Source organism: Chanodichthys erythropterus, chromosome 3 (genome assembly GCF_024489055.1).
Source record: "Chanodichthys erythropterus isolate Z2021 chromosome 3, ASM2448905v1, whole genome shotgun sequence".
Taxonomy (NCBI): Eukaryota; Metazoa; Chordata; class Actinopteri; order Cypriniformes; family Xenocyprididae; genus Chanodichthys; species Chanodichthys erythropterus.
Genome location: NC_090223.1, coordinates 52,245,637 through 52,266,259, shown reverse-complemented (window position 1 = coordinate 52,266,259; position 20,623 = coordinate 52,245,637). Strand labels below are relative to the sequence as shown.

The 20,623-nt window shown below is 41.2% G+C and overlaps 1 protein-coding gene across 2 annotated transcripts in view; it reads right to left on the bottom strand.

Moving 5' to 3' along the window:
* LOC137017955 (alpha-1,6-mannosylglycoprotein 6-beta-N-acetylglucosaminyltransferase B-like) overlaps positions 1–20,623 on the bottom strand; it is a 138,164-nt gene that overhangs the window by 115,533 nt on the left and 2,008 nt on the right. For both annotated transcript variants that reach the window (XM_067382761.1, XM_067382760.1), the window contains exon 2: positions 19,266–19,378. In XM_067382761.1, the coding sequence (XP_067238862.1) occupies positions 19,266–19,378 (113 nt within the window). The remainder of the gene's footprint in view (positions 1–19,265; positions 19,379–20,623) is intronic.

Sequence of the window (20,623 nt, the reverse complement as noted above, 5' to 3'; positions counted from 1 at the left end):
AGACTTCCTCTGTCCTGTGTTACTGTGGCTCATCTGTGTCTCAGGGATGCAAGAGTGTGTGTGTTTGTGTGTGTGTGTATGTGTGTCTGTACTTCAATTAGCAAACACTCACTCAGGGATCTGAAACTAAACTAAATAGGCTTGCGGGAGGGATTAGAAAGCATGTGACAGAAAAGGGAAAAAAGAGCAGTGGAACGATTAGGAATATTAGAGCCGAGTGCCAGAATATATTTCCACAGAAACAGAGAGAGAGGGAATGACTCAGGCTACAGCTCTTCATCACACACTCCACTGCTCATACACTTTAAACAATGACCACTGCCATCCAGAAGAGCATGAGTGGCCACCACTCAATGTGCCACCATCCCAATATCACTTTCAGCTGTAGGAAAACAAAAGCTAGTGACCTACAATAGCAACATTTTAGTTTTCATAGATGCACTCCTGACAACACAAGTGTAGGTATGACTTTAAAGGATTCGTTGAAAATTCCAAACCCATGATTTTGGAAAATAAAAGAAAATTCTGAAGAATTATCAATGGGGGCAGAAGCTTTTAGGATTCAAGAAGGATGCAAAAGCACCATAAAAGTCTTCCATATGATTTGTGCACTATATTCCAAATCGATGTGAATACTTTGTGTGACAAACAGCAAAATTTAAGGCACTGAGCTGACAATCGATGTGATCATTGAGTCACTGAACTCAAAAACTGGATCAGTTGAATTTGCGAATAAATCATTCAGACCTGTTTCTTTTTTGTTTTTAACTGGACCAGCCAATTAATTGAAAAGATATGACTCAGAAATCAATCTGTTCTTGAATTGGACATCACTAATTATTTGATGAACTCCAAATATTAAAAAGCATATTCACATATTAAAAAGCTGTTTCATTCTTAATAAGCTATTTTTTATTATTTTTTATTATTATTAAACTGGTTTTCCTCTTGAAGTCATTAGAAAATAAAGAAATCATTAAAAAAGGATTTACTGTGCCTTGGCTCCAGAATTCAAACAGCATTTGTTTATTTTCTTGTGACACATCACACATTGGACGAGGGCAATTACACAACCCTCACCCTCTTTGTGAAACAACCACATTAATGTCTCCACTGCTCAGATAATTTTGCTTAGTATGAGTATTTACATAAGTATTTTGTCCATTATCCTTTTTTTTTTTTTTTTTTTACCATAAAGGTTCCAGGGTACTCCTCATGATATGTACAAAAGCAATATTAACAATTTTGAATTATTGAATCCGTTGAATTCACCCACCAAATATACTGAGTCAGCCATTGAATCATTCCCTCAACAGATTTGTTAAAAAAATGTCCATCATTATTACTGGTTCTACTATCTTTAATAAACAAAACTTCTACCTTTGAAAAAAAAAAAAAAAAAAAAAAAAATATATATATATATATATATATATATATATATATATATATATATATATATATATATATATATATATATGATTTATCTATTTTTCTCTATAAATGACAACAAAGCTCATATTGTTTCCTCCATTTTGTCAACTCATGTGGCTGGATGCATAAACTGCTTGAACTGGTTTTACAAATTAGTCATCCATTATTTATTTATTTAAAGACTGGCTATAACTTGTTTAACGTCAGTTACACAAATGTAGATTGGTCTAATTGCAATCTGAAAAGTAAGACTGATTACACCTTAAGGCTGGAATACACTACACAATTTTTAAAATCTGAACATATTTTTAAAACACTAGGCATCACACACCACCAGTAACAGCAATAGTAATAGTGTCTCAACATGATTACTCTTCAAGCGCCGTGATTCGTGAGCTGAATGAGGTAAGTTTTTCCTTATTACCTGATTTTGTACAGTAGTCTAATTTTTTTTCTCAATCTTTGTGACTTCGCACCATTGATTTGCATTGCTTGGGCAGCGTATGTCTGTACCGTGTAACGTTATACTGTATGTATTAGCAACACATATAGTTCACTGATATATGTGTTCTAAAATTGTCTCAAAATATCAAACAGGTTTGATATCCTCCAACTAGATGGAATCGAAATCTGAAGCTAAAAAGTCTGTGACCATCATACACTACACAATTTTCCATGGAATCTCTTGGCTCAAATCTGCAGACTGGCTCTGACTTTTGTCAACTAGCGTCAACTTTTTCAGACTGTAAATCGGGGGGAAAATCGGGGCAAAAATCACGTAGTGTATTCCAGCCTTTAACTGCTAGTTGGTCAGACTAGTATTTATAACACAGTCTTAACAAAGTGACTGTGCTTATGCAACTGGCCCCAAGCTGAATGTACAAACTTTAATCTATAAAACACAATACATCAGTAATAGCCTAAATAAATTAATGCATATATATATATTGTGTGTGTGTGTGTGTGTCTGCATTATAAGGCATAAGCACAGTAATATTGCTCTATAGCCATTAAGATGACCATCAAATAAGTTTAAAAAATGAATAAATAAAAAAGTTTGTTATACTCAGCAAAGTCATCACACCCACTGTGAACTATGTCATTGACAGTCATTGGGTAAAGCTGTATAAATTAATTGCCTGTCAAGAGCCTGTCAGATCATCATTAGTATGTTGCTTCCTGTCAGAGCCGAGCCATTTTATGTCTTATCTTGGTCTAACCACATTCTTGTGAGGCCTAATGGATTTTCTGAATTTTAATGAAGTTGGACCCAAGAAATCAGCTTGTCTAAGAAATCATCTAAAAATGCATCCAGATAACTGAGAATTACCAGCACAGTCTGACCCAAAGGTGAGTTCGTGCAACAGAATATCAGACTATCATAAAGCACATCAATTGTATTAGTCATGAAAGGTCCCATGAGGAATCTGCTCACTTTGTTTTCCATATTTTGTAAAAAATTCTAGAATACCTTTTTACAATTCAAAGCCATGAAGCTTGTAAACTTGGGACAAATTGACCAGGGCTGCATTTCCCAAAACAATCACGTAGATCGTAGAAGCCACCAAAGGTCTCTATGATCTATTTAGGCTTACAATGCTTTTGGGAAACACAGCCTAGAGTAGTTCTGTCAATATTTTGTAAAGTGGGTTTAGTTGACTTCCTCTTTTAAGCCTTTAACATTTTCTCAGTGGTAAACAATTTGGTAACACAGTAAAAGTGCAAAAACACTGTGATCCATTCAATTAGCCTACTGATCACAGCTAATGAAATAGATCCGTAAAGTTAATTTATAGGCTGTAACAAAGCTCACTGAAGCCAAAGTAAGAACCCAAGTGCAGGTTAATTTATAACCATAACCAAAATACAAGACAAACAAAACTTGACTTTTTTATTACAAATTGACAAAACTACCCTGGGCTGTGTTTCCCAAATGCATTGTAAGCCTAAATAGATTGCAGTAACCTTTGGTGGCTTCTACGATCTACATGATGCTTTTGGGAAATGCAGCCCTGGTCAATTTGACCAAGTTTACAAGATTCCTGACTTTGAATTTTTAAAAGCTATACAATAATTTAACCTTGTGGTACCATCACAAAGAGGCACAAAATCACTTTCATGGACCTTTACCTGGACTGTTCCCTGTTGGAGGAATGACCAGCCTAACTCAACCCAAGCTGCTGAGTCTTTAGCCATTTTCAAGGAACTGCTGAAGACATGTCTTTTTTTGGCAACACACACACACACACACACAAAATCAAACAAGAAAAAATGCAAAGACAGAACTGATAATAAGATAACAAGACAATAAACCAATGAGAACATGACACATGAGACAAAGGAACCAATCAGGACATGACACATGAGCTAAAAGAACCAAAAGAAAAGAGGTTTTCAACTTGAAGTGGTACTGCTCAGGTACTGCTCTCTAACCATTTTTGCAGTACTTTGATGTCATACACCGATTGGTCTGTGCAGCACCGCTTCAAGTTGAACACACCTGAAATCGCATGAGAGGAAAGGGAACTCACATGACAAACAGGAAACAGACTGTGACAAATATAAAAAAAAAAAGACATGAAAGCATAAACATGACCAAAACCTAAAGCACACATGACATAGACCTACTATACAGTGTTAGTCAAAAGTTTACATACCCCTTGCAGAATCTGCAAATATGTGAATCATTTTAACAAAATAAGAGGGATCATACAAAATGTGTAATTTTTTTTTATTTAGTACTTTCCTGAGTAAGATATTTTACATAATAGATGTACACATACTCTATAGTCCACAAGATGAGGGACAGCTGAAGACAGCTGAGGGACTCAAACGAAAGTATTAAAAAACACAATGCATTAAGAGCCAGGGGTGAAAACTTTTGAATAGGATTTTTTTTTTTTTTTTTTTTTTACTGTAGTACTGCCGGTTACACTTTATTTTACAGTGCCATAGTTACATTGTAATTACTCAAATAAGTACTGAATTCTATTAATTAACTACATATACTTACTATAGAGTTACAGTTAGGGATTGGTTTAGGGTTAGTTACATTTAATTATGCAGAATTTACTGTTATTACTATAGTAATAGGTAGTAGATAGTTACTATAGTTACTATAGTTACAGGTAGTAATGTGTAACTACAGCACTGTAAAATAAAGCGTTACTGTACTGCCCTTCAGAAGAAACAGAAGATATTTACATGTTTCCCGGAAAACAAATTAAGTACAATTATCCTTGATCTTCAAATTCTAAAGTTTACACCCGCTGGTTCTTAATGCATCGTGTTTCCTTCTGGAGCATCAGTGAATGTTTGAACCTTTTTTAATAATTGTGTTTGAGTCCCTCAATAAAATGATGGATCTCAAAACCATACAGTCATTACTGCAAAGGGTTAAAATATGCAAAAGATGCTGTGAAACTGAAAAATTTGCAGGACCTGGAGGATTTTCCTGAAGAATGTTAGGCTGTTTAACTGTATGTATGTATGTATATATATATATATATATATATATATATATATATATATATATATATATATATATATATATATATATATATATATATATATATATATATATTGTCTTGTGGACTATATGTAAACATCTTTTATGTAAAATATTTTATTCAGGATGGTACTGAATGAAAATAGCATGCATTTTGTATGATCCCTCTTATTTTGTTAAAATTATTCACATTTTCACAGATTCTGCAAGTATGTAAACTTTTGAGCAACACTGTATATTTTATAGAAAATAATCACTAATAGGCGGAAAAATTATATTCAGGTGTGTCAGATAATGATAGCAGGCACATTATGAAGTGTTGGTCTACTCCAAGACAAGGACTGGAAAGATACGGATCAATAATGATTTAGCAGCTCATGGCAGCAGATCTGAGATAAATGTAAGATCTAACACTGTAAGAAACTAACAATGTTTTGTTGCACATCATTATTGGACACAGACTTTTGTCACTCTGTCCATATGAAGGTAATTGGAATAAATTAGAAGTATTTTCTTTTTAAATAAAATTAAATAGGATAATACAGGGTCCATTTACAAGACAATGATGTACTAAAATGGATAAAGTTTTTCCTTTGTGTTTTTCGCATACAGATAGCAACATTGCTATAATGATCCCCGTTCACACAGGTTCGTGAAAACGTCTAAAAATGCTGTATTATTTATGCCAGGTCAGTAGTTGGCGATGTCACTTTGTAATGAAACACTACTCGCCTATAGACTGAACGTCTCGGTTACGTATGTAACCCTCGTTCCCTGAAGGAGGGAACAGAGACGTACGTCAGTAGTGACCGACGAATTGGGATATCGCTTAGAGAGCCCTATCATCTTCGTGTAAACTAAAACAAGCCAATGGAATTGGCGTGTGATATTTGCATAATGCGCACCGCCCCCGTCAGGTGTATATAAATAGGAAGCAGATGCAATCGCACTCTGTTTTTCGCTGAGGAGACAACTGGTGTCCGCGCTACAGCGAGGGTACAGAAACTGTGGCGACGGGACGTACGTCTCCGTTCCCTCCTTCAGGGAACGAGGGTTACATACGTAACCGAGACGTTCCCTTTCAGTCGGTCACGTTCGACGTACGTCAGTAGTGACCGACGAATTGGGATCCCAACTAAAGCGCCACAGTTACGAAACCCCTTCCAGTGCCCAGCGCAAGCTCAGCCGCCCATAGCACCGGCTGGCGGTGAAGGGGGCGAGCTTACACCGAGAGAGTCTACTGCTGTCTAACCACTACCCACTAAGTAAACTAGACACACTGGGGAAGCGAACCCGTAAGGGACGCTGCGGAGACCACTACCTACCCAATGGGGGAGGAGTTTACGTGGGAATACACATATGGACTGGCCCGGGGGGCAGTACGCATATGGAGTCCCTGGGATGGCTCCACCTGGTAGGGGGAGACTCATCTGACAGGTGGAAGCGGGGAACACAACTGGAGTGAAAGTATGCACGTATCCGGCCAGTGGCGGGAATGGCATTGCAAGCCGACACTTAGACTGGGTACAACACGTCTACCGACTAGTGGATGCTAGTAGGCTATAAAACCTAGCGAACGTGTTTGGTGTCGCCCAGCCCGCAGCTCTACAGATATCTGTCAGTGAGGCGCCATGAGCCAGCGCCCAGGAAGAGGCCACCCCTCTGGTGGAGTGGGCTCTCAACCCGAGCGGGCAAGGCACGCCCTGGGATTCGTACGCCAAGGCGATGGCATCCTCTATCCAGTGGGCCATCCGCTGCTTGGAGACAGCCTTTCCCTTCTGCTGGCCTCCGTAACAGATGAAGAGCTGATCTGAGGTCCTGAAGCTTCGCGTTCTGTCCACGTAAATGCGCAGAGCGCGGACGGGACAGAGCAAAGCTAGGGCTGGGTCTGCCTCCTCCGAGGGCAGCGCTTGCAGGTTCACTACCTGATCTCTGAAGGGAGTGGTAGGAACCTTGGGCACGTATCCGGGCCGGGGTCTCAGGATGACGTGAGAATCACCGGGCCCGAATTCTAGGCACGTTTCGTCGACCGAAAATGCATGCAGATCCCCTACCCTCTTCAGGGAAGCCAATGCAACCAGAAGAACCGTCTTAAGAGACATTAGTTTCAGGTCGACTGATTGCAAAGGTTCAAAGGGATGACCCCGGAGAGCTGTGAGAACCAGGGTCAAATCCCAAGAGGGTACGGAGGAAGGGCGAGGAGGATTCAGTCTCCTGGCCCCCCTCAGGAATCTGACGATCAGATCGTGCTTCCCCAGGGACTTACCCTCAACTGCATGGTGATGTGCGGCAATAGCGGCAACATACACCTTGAGGGTGGAGGGAGACAGCCTTCGCTCCAACCCATCTTGCGGAAAGGAAAGCACGGATCCGACCGAACATGATTGGGGGTCCTCTCGGCGAGAGGCGCACCATTCGACGAACAGGTTCCACTTCAACGCATAGAGATTCCTAGTGGAAGGAGCTCTAGCGGAAGTGATGGTGTCTACGACCGCTTGCGGGAGATCACTCAAAACCTCCGCATCCCGTCCAGGGACCACACGTGGAGGTTCCACAGATCGGGACACGGGTGCCACAGGGTGCCCCGTCTCTGAGTCAGGGGGTCCTTCCTCAGAGGAATCGGCCAGGGAGGTGCTGTCGCGAGGAGAATGAGGTCTGAGAACCAGGTCCGAGTGGGCCAGTACGGAGCCACTAACAGAACCTGCTCCCCGTCCTCCCTGACCTTGCACATGAGTTGTACGAGAAGGCTCACTGGGGGAAACGCATATTTGCACAGACCCGGGGGCCAGCTGTGTGCCAGGGCATCCGTGCCGAGCGTGCCGCCGGTCAGGGAATAAAACCACTGGCAGAGGGCAGTTTCCATCCCATGGCAGAGGCATCTGTGGAGACCACAGCGTGCCTGGACACTCGTTCGAGGGGTACTCCGGCCCACAGGAACGAAGGGTCCAACCACCGGACAAGGGTGCGACGGCAGCTCGGTGTCACGGGGACACGGAGCGTGCCGCACTGCCACGCCCATCTCGGGACCCGGCCGCGGAGCCAGTGTTAAGCTGTTTCATATGAAGCAATCCGAGCGGCGTTACCGCGGCTGCAGATGCCATATGCCCAAGGAGCCTCTGAAAATCTTTCAGTGGAGCCGCTGTCCTGCACTTGAGCGAGCTCAGGCAGTTCAAAACCGACTGGACGCGCGCCTCGGTGAGACGCGCAGTCCGTGCGACCGAGTCTAGCTCGAGACCGAGACAAGAGATCCTCTACTCGGGGGCGAGTTTGCTCTTGTCCCAGTTGACCTGAAGACCCAACCGGCTGGGAGCTACAACCATGTCGGGTAGGACTTTGTACTGACATGCCTGACCCTCGAACGCAGACCGACCTAGGAAGGGTCTGTGTCGAGGCAGAATCGAGACATGAAAGTACGCATCCTTCAGGTCTACTGCTGCAAACCAATCCTGGGGACGGTCCAGGATTGGCCGTAGCCCACCGCCCTTTTTCGGTACAATGAAGTAGGGGCTGTAGAACCCCGACTTCATATCGGCTGGAGGGACCGGCTTGATTGTATCCTTCGCCAGGAGGACAGCAATCTCCACCCGGAGAACAGGTGCACTGTCCAACGACACCGGAGTGAAGTGGACAGCCCTGAAGACCGGGGGACGCCGGGCGAACTGAATCGCATAGCCGAGTCTGATAGTACGAATGAGCCAACTGGACAGGCTGGGGAGCGCTATCCACGCTTCCAGACACTGAGCCAGTGGGACCAAAGGCACCACAGACGCACCGGGGGTGGGGCAGCAAGGCAGAGAGGGACCCGACTCGGACGGCTTGGGAGCGGCCCGGAGTGGGGTCGGACTCTGCGAGGCAGCAGTGTGCATGGGAGACAGCGCACGGGACGCGGTCTGTGCCACCACACTGCCGCCTGCTGGCGAATGGGGAGGGAGCTGTCAGCGGCGAGGCGGAGCCTGGCACACTGGCAGACACCCCTTGTTGTGACCTGGAGTTTGAGGAAACTGCTCTTTTTGTGGCAAAGTGGGTACCGCTGGACTCCGGAGAGCCAGCGGCGGTAGATGGACAGCCGCCACAAAATCCCCCCGGCCCTCCTCCGGGGGTGGGAGAGCAGATGGAATACTCTCCCAAAGGGCAGGAACCTTCCGCTCCAGGTCGCCCGTCTCAGGGCCACGTCCGCGACCGGCACCCTGCTGTTTGGCTGGTGTAGGCTGCTGCTTTTCCAACTTAGCAGAGGCGGAGGAAGACGCAGGCGGGCGCCCTCGGCGACGAGCGGGCTGAGGCTGAGCCACGGGCGGCTGGGTGGAGACAGCAGCGTCATGGCATGACATGTCTGATAGCCTCAGCCTGCTTCTGTGCAGCGGAGAACTGTTGGGCACAGCTCTCCACCGCGTCGCCGAAAAGGCCGACCGGAGACACGGGGGAATCCAGGAACCGATGTTTTTCGGTGTCCCTCATGTCTGCCAAGGTCAGCCAGAGGTGGCGTTGCTGGACTACCAGAGTAGACATCGCCTGGCCAACAGAACGCACTGTCACCTTCGTTGCCCGGAGGGCAAGGTCAGTGGCAGCGCGCAGCTCCCCAAGCAGCTGTTGGTCAGGACCTTCCTGGGGCATCTGCGACAGCGCTTTTGCCTGATAGACCTGCAAAAGGGCCATCGCGTGCAGGGCAGAGGCAGCCTGCCCACAGGCACTGTAAGCTTTCTCAGTCAGACCAGCTGAGAACTCACAGGCCTGGGACGGGAGACGCGGCTCACCGCGCCAGCCAGCGGCCGTTGGACACAACTGCATCGCAACAGACCGCTCTACCGGCGGGATCCTCGCGTATCCCCTGGCTTCCCCGCCGTCCAGGGAGGTGAAGGCGGACGAGGGACCAGGCCCTGTACGAGCCCCATACGGAGCTTGCCAAGACCTGGTCACCTCATCGTGTACTTCCGGGAAGAAAGGCATTGGGGCGGGGCGCTGGATTTGACCAGCGCGACCCCCCCCCCCCCAAGTACCAATCGTCCAACCGAGATGGGCCGGGACAGGGTGGAGGGTTCCACTCGAGCCCGACGCACAAGGCGGCCCGGGAGAGCACAGCCGTGAGCTCGGGATCCGACTCGGGCAACGCTACCGTCCCGGGCGGCAGCACGTCCGAATCTTCCTCCCCCGAGGACTCAGGCTCACCTTCCGATGCAGCGATCGACATCCAATTCGTCGGTCACTACTGACGTACGTCGAACATGACCGACTGAAAGGGAACACATAATACGCATACACATGACATCACTGTTTTTACAAATTCACGTGTTTGTAGTTTAAATGGAGATAACTAATCTTTTCAAAAATAAAAACACTTTTTTCATGCCCCCAAAACGCCATTGTTGTGTAAACTAACTGCCAAAATGCATAAAAAAGTTTCCCATTTTTTGATGAAAATGGTGTTGTGTAAACAGCATTATAAACATTATTATAATAAATATACTAAATGAAATGTATGTGATTATATAATAATCACTGTAAATTACTTAATACCATATAATAATATTTATAATTATGCATGCAAACTAGGAGTACAAACAATTCAAGCATTGGAATTTTTAAGTGCAGTCATTTAAAAATTCCACCTATTTTTCCCCCAGGTATGTTTGTGGGAAAATGTGAAGAAAACAAACCCGGATTATGTCTAGTGAGTCGGTGTGAAATTCTGGAGCTCTTTTGCTCGACTCTGTCTGACAGCAGCAGTGGGAGTATGTGATAGAAGACAAGAGATGCTGCCGTGAAACTGCATCAGTTTACTTATGACTCACTAGCTGTAAGAAGACCTGAGGGCTTCTGAAGAGTAGCAGGTCACCAAAATCACTAGCTCCAAATGCTATGCATGCCCACATCTGTCCAAGATATTTAGCATGAGGGGGTTTGATGGCATACATATACAAGTGGTAAATCAACTTGAAATTTAAATTGATCCCATTTACATGATATTGTTCATGTCATTACAAAGAAAATAAACAAGCAATGAAGTCAATACATGTACCTAGTAAGCTACCTGTTTGCATTCATTTCAATAGCCTTTTTCACACATACAGTCTTAACTGGTAAATTACAGTTAAAATGGTGGTTGATTGTGGTTTCACTTTTTCAACTTTAGTTAGTGTGTGATGTTGCTTTTAGAGCATAAACAACATCTGCAAAATTTTGACGCTCAAAGTTCAATGCAAAGGGAGATGTTTCTTTTAAAAAATTCACTGTTTAAAGACTAAAACCAATGGCTGGTAGGGAATACAACAAGCTTCTTCCCGGGATAGTGACATCACTAACCCTAATATTTACATAAACCCTGCCCCCGAGAACACACAACAAAGGAGGCTAGGCCATGTTGGGCTGCTTTAGAGAAGAGGAAGAGTTGTTGTAGTAGAGTGTTGTTAAGATGCCGTCATTTACGCCTGACCGCTTCACAAACAATGGTCAGTTCAGCATTGGATTTGTGCAAAAGATTAACATGACGGCACATGCTAGTCGATTTGTTGAATCAACTCCACAACAACTACATAAATTTATCCACTAACCATTCAGAAACGCCCAGATGCATTCTAAAAGTCGTAACTTCTTCCTGAGTCTCTCCATCAGTGTCTGACTCAGGTTTGAACAATGTTGAACACCGTTACTGACAATCGTCATTTTAGCAGCGTGAGATTCTCCAGTTTTGTTGTTGTTGAGCAACTGAAGCGCAAGCTGTTAAAGCTTCATCCTCTTCTGGAAAGCAGCAGCTCATTTGCATTTAAAGGGACACACAAAAAAAAAATGGTGTGCTTTTTGCTCACACACAAATTGGGGCAAATTTGACAAGCTATAATAAATGAGATATTTTGAGCTGAAACTTCACAGATGCATTCTGGTGACACCAGACACTTCTTGTATTACATCTTGTGAAAGGGGCATATATCCCCATTAGGAGATCGTGTGTGAACAGGATCTTTTAAAAAATACCAGTAAATCAGTTCTGGCAATTTCTCAATATGAGAAGTTGTAACATTACCAGTAAATTAGTGGTATGATGCTGTGTGTGAACAAAGAATGAAGATTACTGCCATGAGCATACGCTGAAGTAAAAAGTTTGCTTTGGGCCAATCATAAAGCTCATAAAGCTTTTAATTGTTTCTCTATGTGAACATGCACTAGACAAACATGTGACCATTATGCCGTGTCTCGCGTTCCAGACCCTGCCTTCTTTTCCATTCATCAGCACTGCAGCTCTGCAGTTATTGCGTAACTGCATTACTATAGTAACTATTGTGCATTGCATGTTTTTAAGAGCATAAACACATTCGCAAATTACAACAGTGCTTCATAAGCTTGTGCTCGGTCTTACTTTTTTCTACCCCTTTCCTCCAACCACCTGATTCCATACTGTTATGTAATACATCTCATGATCCAATCAACTCCTAAAGAAGAAAATCAAGTCCCGCACTACATTTTTATGCTCATTGAATATCCTGTTTCACTCTGAAATACACCAGATTACAGAATTAAAATAGGTTTCATTTCATGTTCACTTTAAGGTCAGCTCCAAAATGTTTGATCTGCAATTATTTTATCATTTTAATTATAGAGAAGTCTTCGAAAATGTGCTGAAGCAAATATTTACAGTGTTAATTCCACCCCAAGAATACAACAGCAGACTCCTTCAGAGTGTGCGTGAAAGAACTCGGCTCCCATTCCCATTAGACCGTCATTTAGCATTATAAATACACAACAGTGCAAGGAGGAAAACATGGATGCGGTGAAACTAGGGCACGTCTCGTGGTGAGAGTACTGGGGATGATTATATTACTGCTGTGTCCTTTCAATTCATTAAATTCCTTGAAAATATAACATTAATAATAACAATAATAAGCAATATGTGATTGATTTTGCAGCAGTCATTTGATTACATTTGATTTGTGACCTAGAAATAGTGTTTCTAATTAGTTTTACATTATACATTTTCATTTTTTCCAAAACTTTACATTTAAATCTTAGATCTGAGACCAGACTTTCAGTGTGGTCTCAGACATTTGGATCCCACTGTATATATGAGAGAAAAAGACCTCAATACAAGAAGATATAGGCTTATAATAGAATCAGTGTTTTCATCTTCTGCTGTGCCTGTGTGCAACAACTGTCAAAGGCCACAGTTTTTGAACCATGCATTGACTGTCTAAAGGGAAGAGAAGCACTGATTTTCATCTTGGAACAGTGCAGATATCTGCCGGATTGTGATGGAGCACAGGGACGACTCCAACTGAAATCTAAAGACCTTCCTAGAGGATGCTGTGTCAAAGCACTGCAATCCACAGATTTATATGTCACTGGCAGCCAAACACAGTACAAAGCACACAGGAGACTTGACTAACCGGGTTGTGCACCATTCAGAATAGAATTGAGCTAGCAAACAAGATTCAGAATTGCTGAATGTAAAAAAGTAGGATTAAAGGGGTCATGACATGAGAAATTAAATTTTCATTGATCTTTCACACTTGCATTTGCTTACTCATGTGCAATAACAAGAGGGCATTGAAACCTTTTCCTATGCAATGACATTAGCCATTCATAACAGTGGCTGTTTACTGACAAGTCTTAAAGTGCACTTAAAATGCTATTTTAAAGGTTCCTAATTTTGTTTTGGAATCTCCTACAATTGCATCCAAGGTCAAAAACACTTTAATTTTCTTATAGTATACATTGCAGAATCACCTCTTATCTCACAGTGTCTGAAATGGTTCGATAAAGGATTCAGTCTCTTTAAACCCCTTCTTTCTGAAAGCCTATACTCTGCTCTGATTGGTCAGATGACCCAGTCTGTTGTGACTGACCTACTCTGGGCTGATTGCCCAGTTTGTTGTGATTGGTCATCCACTTACAGCGCTTGTTGGAAACGAAACACTCATTACCATTTCTGAATTTCAGGTCTGTTGGCTTCCTCAGCACTTGATACACAGTGATACGAACAGCATCAGTTTTGCCGTATAAATTCCAGCCCGAGTCTCAACCTTTTGGAAGTGCATTGAAATGGATTTGCTTTTGCATCTTCTAGACATGTCGACAACACAAACCAAACTCTTCCAGTCTCAGCTACAACTACAGCATTGAGTGTCAAAGTATAGATGTTGTTCGAGGGGAGCCAATGAAGACCACAGACTGGAATTATGCAAATGTGTTACAAACTTATGAACTGTAAGTTTGAGTAGGAAGTAAGACTGGAATTACTGACGACTCGTTTTAGGCAGTTCAGATTCACTTCTTTCGTTAGGGAGAAACTTAATTTATCCTTTGATCTTTGAAACTTTGCAGACCTTTTAACAGTTATATAACACACTACATGAAAGTTAATATCTGAGAAGGAACAAAAAGCAAAATATGGGCACTTCAAAGGAGCCGCCCCTTAAAAAACAAATCATTTCAGATAAAGGGTCAGAATGAGAATTGAAAATGATTGTGTGTGTGTGTGTGTGTGTGTGTGTGTGTGTGTGTGTGTGTGTGTGTGTGTGTGTGTGTAAAAGCATTATTAACATTATAAGTGAACCTCAAGGAACATATTAAAATAATAATAATAAAAAAAACATGTCATGACCAATTGAACAAAGTATTGTTGTAATAAATAGTACTTTAGTAACATTAAAGTGTATTACTAAGGTCTGTGTACCTTCTGATAGTTTGCATTTCAATTTGAAATTAAATAAGCAGAAATTTTATTTTTAGGTTCATGGGTAGAAAATGGATAAAGAGTTGTGAAAGGGCATAAATACTCCTGGCTGACTGGTCAACCAAAGATCAACCCATGCTGTAATGAGTTCTTCAATTCTGTGCTGAACATTGATGAAAAAAAATCTTGCATTTAACGTGACCAGTTGAGATGTGGCAAGTCTGAAAAATATGACATAAAGCTATCGTAGCTATCAGAAGACAAGGAAAATAGTGGACAATTCCTGCTTTTTTTTTTTCTAATTTTGATCTTGGCTATATGAAACATCTACATTCATTGCATGGAAAAGAGAAGATTTTCATCCCTAATAATGCAGCATCTAAAACTACACATTAAAGCAATATTTCAGGCGGCTAGATTAAATCTGGTTATTTTCAATTGGAATAGTAATAAATAAGCGTGTCCAGTGAAGGGATGTATTCTCTAAATGCTTTGAGATTTTGAACCCCAGTTTTTTTTTTTTTTTTTTTGGCTCTAATGCTAGGCATCCTGTATTTCCTGCTTAACTAACACAACTCTGCTATTTAAAACTGACGAAGTGCTCCCTGCATCAACCCACACACAAGCTTTCATTAAAAATGTATAATAACAAACCTCTCTTAGAATCGCCATTAGTATCCATTAGAGGCATAATCCCAGAACATATGCTGGATGGTGTTACTCAAGCTAGAACATGGCCAGAGTGAGGGTGTAAAAACTAGAGGAAATCTTTTGTGGAAGAGGATTAGAGAATCAGCAGGGTTTCTCGTAGGGACCAAAAGAGAGCATTGAGATAACATGTGTACTACTAGAGCTGAACATTAGTGTTAGATCAGCACTCAGTGTTATACAGTAAGTGAATACTGGTAACGCTTTTATGTTGTCGGGATATGAAATACGGTTACTGTATTCTGTTACACATCAAAAAGGTGAAAAAAATAATTATTTAATGAATGTTAAAGAAATTAATGTTTTAAAAAAAAGTAAATTACATAATGCAAAAAAAAAAAGAAAAATCTGATTATGTAAATTGTGAAGTATTTACACATAATGGGTCTCATTCATGAAACACGAGCAGAACGAATTTTTGTGTAAATCGTGTGTAAAGTGGTTCTGGTGTAAATTTTCGGATTCATTAAAATGTTCGTATTTTCCAAATGTTAGTTGGTACGAAAGAAATCTACACCTGCTCCCAGTCACGCGTAAATAGTGCGTTTAACATCCGAACGTTTTGCTCATTAATAAGGATGCATTTTAATTCACCTTAATAAGGTACATATTTACACAGCATTTTGAAAAAAAATATTATATATAGTAATTACATACATTTTTTCTTTTTACTTTTATTGTGAGAGCCAGTAATAGCATCTGCAAACGGAGCACTTTAATCAAATAATTAATTGATTTCAATACGATTGGGCAAACTAATGGCCCCTTATTTGTTATGGAAATTGTTTCCTATAAAATGGCCAAAGTCCTTCATTTGGTGTCATAATATGATGCCCATATATAGTTGTCAGTCGGATTTAATGGGCGGGATTTATGGTAATTGAGAATGAGCGTGCACGCGCGTCCCATTCACGACTGATTGGAATTCATTAACACACACACACATTTCACTATCACTTCTGACGTTTACGAAGTATTTGTGAATCAGGAGAAGAGTTTTCGGGAAGGTCTCTTTACGCACAAATCACTCACATATTTACTCGTATATTTACGAATGTTTCATGAATGAGACCCAATGTTACTATTACATACATAATTGGTATATTTCAGCATTATTTTACTTATACTGTATAAGTAAAATACTGTTAATACTGTAATACATTTTTTTTTTTAAATTACATGAAATATAGAAATTGACATGAAAATAATTACCCGGCATTCAACGTTCTTAAATTTAATATGTCTCTCCCTTGCGGCCACATGGTGATCCACGGACCTCAGTTTGAAAACACCTGATCTAGCAGATATTACTATTCTTGTATCTTTATTTGCATTCCTTGTAGCAATATAAAATGACAAAAAGCCAAGGGCCGTATTCACAAAACATGTCGAACAAGGCGAAAAGTAGCTCCTAACTTGCTGATTTAGGAGAAACTCTTAATAATAATGGGCGTGTCAGTCCTAATTTAAGGACTCCTAAATTTTTGCTCTAAGAGTATTTCACAAAACATTTTAGAACCAGCTCCTAAATCTGTGAAAAGTTAGAAGTAGTCAAGAGGACTCCTAAGTTACCAAGACCAAATCACAAACAATCCTCAAATGACTGTTGTCGGCAGTCCACCCACAGACACAGTACACCATTGAGGTAATAGGCGATAGAGATGGATGCTGAGCCTTTTCTTCATAAATGCATTAAATATTTTGATTTATAGATTTTAATCTGCAATGACATAACATAAAGGTTAATTCATGTACAGGCAAAATGTACTGGACATTGATGGAGAATAAAACATTGCGGTCAAGTTGAAAATAATATCCTATCGTCGGCGCCGATAGCCTTGTAGGCAGCTCATGTGACTCAAATTTGAGTTCTGGTTTTCCCGATCCCATCCCCTCTTTCTCTCTCCTACTGTCACTGACAGAAACCCCTCCCCTTTCAGCCAATCACTGTGTGCATAGTTAGTAAAGCCCAAAGTATACCACACTTTTTACGTGTTCGCGAGGGTCAGAGTACAGTACGCATGACATGACTTTCGTCATCAGAAGAGTACGAACACCACCGGATTTTGCATTTAATTTTTTTGCAGTAATACGTTTAAGAATACAAGAAAGGTCTGCACTCTAAAAAAACTTTAATTGAAGTACACAGGAGATAAGATGACAAACGTTAACCTTTAAATTTAACAGAAACGTTTGTCATCTTATCTCCTGTGTACTTCAATTACATTTTTTTTAGAGTGCATACCTTTCTTGTATTCTTAATTTGAAATATAGGTCTTGGCACCTGATTAGCTGGGAGAGCGTGGTGAATGCTTTAATTGCAGTAATTAGTTTATCCACAAGGTGGCAACCATGCCCTGGGGGCATTGATTCACAAGGTAGTCGAAGAAAAACTGCATAAACAGAAAAGACCAGAACGCATGCGAGCTACAGAGACAAAGGAGGCCTACATAAAAGAGAGATTATGTGAAGAGGTTAGAAAGTGCCCTCAACTCTAGCATGAAAGAATACAAAGATATTTACACGTGTTGTAACTCGTGGCGAGAGATCAAAACTGTGTATGCGTCAAATGCCTGTGTACGCATATACGAGTCAAATGAAGAATACTTTGGAAGGCTGTGCATTCAACTGTGCGTGTACGTACGCGTATGTCTAAAAAACAAAGTATATCCAGGGATGAAGGGTTTTGACATCATCCATAGCAACGAGGTCAACCCTGCTTTTTCTCTTAGCTTAAGACTCTCTCTATACCTTAGTAAAAGTTTATCTCAGCAGCTTTGTGAATAGGTTTTAAAAGAAACTCTTACCCTAAGAACATACTGCTATTTAGGAGAACTCTTAGTGGTAAGTTAAAATGTTTTGTGGATATGGCCCCTTAATTGCAATACGTGTAGTGATATCTGGATTTTGGATACTGATTACATTATAAGTAATTCAGATGTGATTAGTTTAAAATAATTAGTCATTTGTAACTGGAATTCAAAGTAGCCCTCACATCTCACATGTCAGAGCTGGGCTCCAAAAACACAGTGACGTCCATCCCTGGATGATCAGCAGGCAGTGTTTAATGAGCGAGAGCCAGATGCTTTCTCAAGACTTCAGCCTGGGAGTGGTTAATTAATCAGATTGTGCTTTCTCGCTCTCTCGCTTTCTCTCTCTCTCTCTCCATGCGACCTCTCCCACAACATCACAGAACACTAATCCATCATCTTCAGCTTTATACTGGGGTTTGCTGAGCACACCATGAAGCAGTTTTCCAATTTTCCAGCAACTGAGTGGAGCTCTTAAGATGGCTATTTGCCACATTTGGGTACACCATTTCCTGTTGGGCACAGCGGTGTTGAAACTAGAAAGGAACTGAATATTAAACATACTGGCTCTGTTCCAAAACCTCTGTAGTGAGCTCATGTTGGCAGAATTTTAAAGCAGTATAGGTGTGCTTCCAACATGAAAGCTTTCACAAAAGGTAGACAGCATAATTATGCTGCTTTGCTAAATTCTTAGTCAGCATCGCATGCATCTTTTTTGGAGAAGACGTTCCCAACTAGTCCACAAAGAATCTGTGTTGGCAGATTTCATCATATTAGGAGCACACTTCATTTATCAACTTTCACAAATACCCCTGATGAGTAAGTAAAGGATGACAGGGTGAGTTTTTCCTCATGGACAAGTTCTTTTTGGCATTTGCAGTGAGCGAGACCTCTAGCCTCTGGTGTGATTTATTTTAATACACACAAAAGGTGATGACTGAAGACAAATGGGGTCTTCTGCAGCCAGAGATGCTATTCACAGCACACCGACCCCTGGATAATCAAGCCTGTAAAAGGCCAGCACAAAACCCTCCATTGACCCCATTAAAGATCCCATAAAATGACACTTTCCAAATGCCACCGGATGAGTTAGATATGCATATGGTCAGCACAGGTGGACGTGCAGAGCTGCCAGTTATTAATGTACCTTCGGTTCGGATGCTGAATGGGGAATCGCCCAGTCGCTTGGCCGAGAACTGCCCCCCCAGAGAGGTCATTAAGAAGCACAGACTGAAGAAACCGATTCCCGCCACAAATATCCTGCAACAGACAGACAAAGAGAGACAGACATATGTATAAATGTGCTGGGGTGAAAAAATAAGAAAAACTTCCAGCCAGACAATGACGACCAGAAGAATATATTGTTAAAATAAATATATTATCCTTGTGAACATTTTCTTTTAAATGTATAGTTCTCCCAATAAATTAAAGTTCACTTAACTCCTCAATCCTTCTATAATAGATTAATAGAGTGCTGCAGTGATATTATAGTTTTGTAGGCCGACCCATAAGTTAAGCATCTCCCTGGTTCCCTCTAAAAACACCCAACAGTATTTTTCCATTGGCTTTTGGTTTACTGCAGAAAAAAAGCACTGTTGTCAACAAAAGGTCATGAGTCTTTTGTTCATCATGCTAATCTTCACAAATGAACACAACTTTTATAAATTTTGAAGCTTAAATAAAATCATCAGAAGTAAAAACATAGGCTATAAATGGACTGTACCACGGTCACATGACTTCAACATCACCATCATTAAACTCTAAACAACTCTTTCAGTTTTTTGCTTACAAACATCTTCCCTAAAAGTATGAGTTAGAATAGTTTGCAAGAGTGCGATTAAAAACAAAATGAGGCCGTGAAAGCGTCTAGTAAGTAGATTACTTGTTCGGCTGATGGCGTTTAATGTTTGACAAGCTCTGTAGTCCCATTTAGACACTAGTTAGCTTTTAAAGTAAAAGCTTTAAAAAATCACAAGGGGGTATTACTGATGTATTTTAAAACATAAAAATATCTTGAGCTTGTGTGAACCACAGAACTTATTTCAGACATTTAACCAAAAAACCACTGACTTCAAGACGATGGAACCAGAAGTACTAAAATACTCAATTGTTTCTGGGTTTTGGCCTTTAAATATACGTCATCCCTGCAGCGCTCTAAAACTGTTGTGCTGGTGCATCAATAAATGCCAATCACAATGTGGTGGTTCAAATATTTAGAACAAAGATGAGAGTCGCAGCAGTGTGGAAGTCATTATTTTCAGTAATATCAACTTAAAATTAGGTCTGCTCCTCGCACAAAGCTATTATATGATTACAGAAGACTTGGAATATAACACATGAGTCATTTGGCCTGCTGTATGTAATGGTGGGGATATTTTGTTTAGAGCTTCTCAGACATTAGCACTGTATAGTGATCATGTCATTATATGGAAAAGAAGAACAGAACAATAACAGCATATACATTTTATGTAATTGTGTACATATAATGACAGAAATGTATTTTTG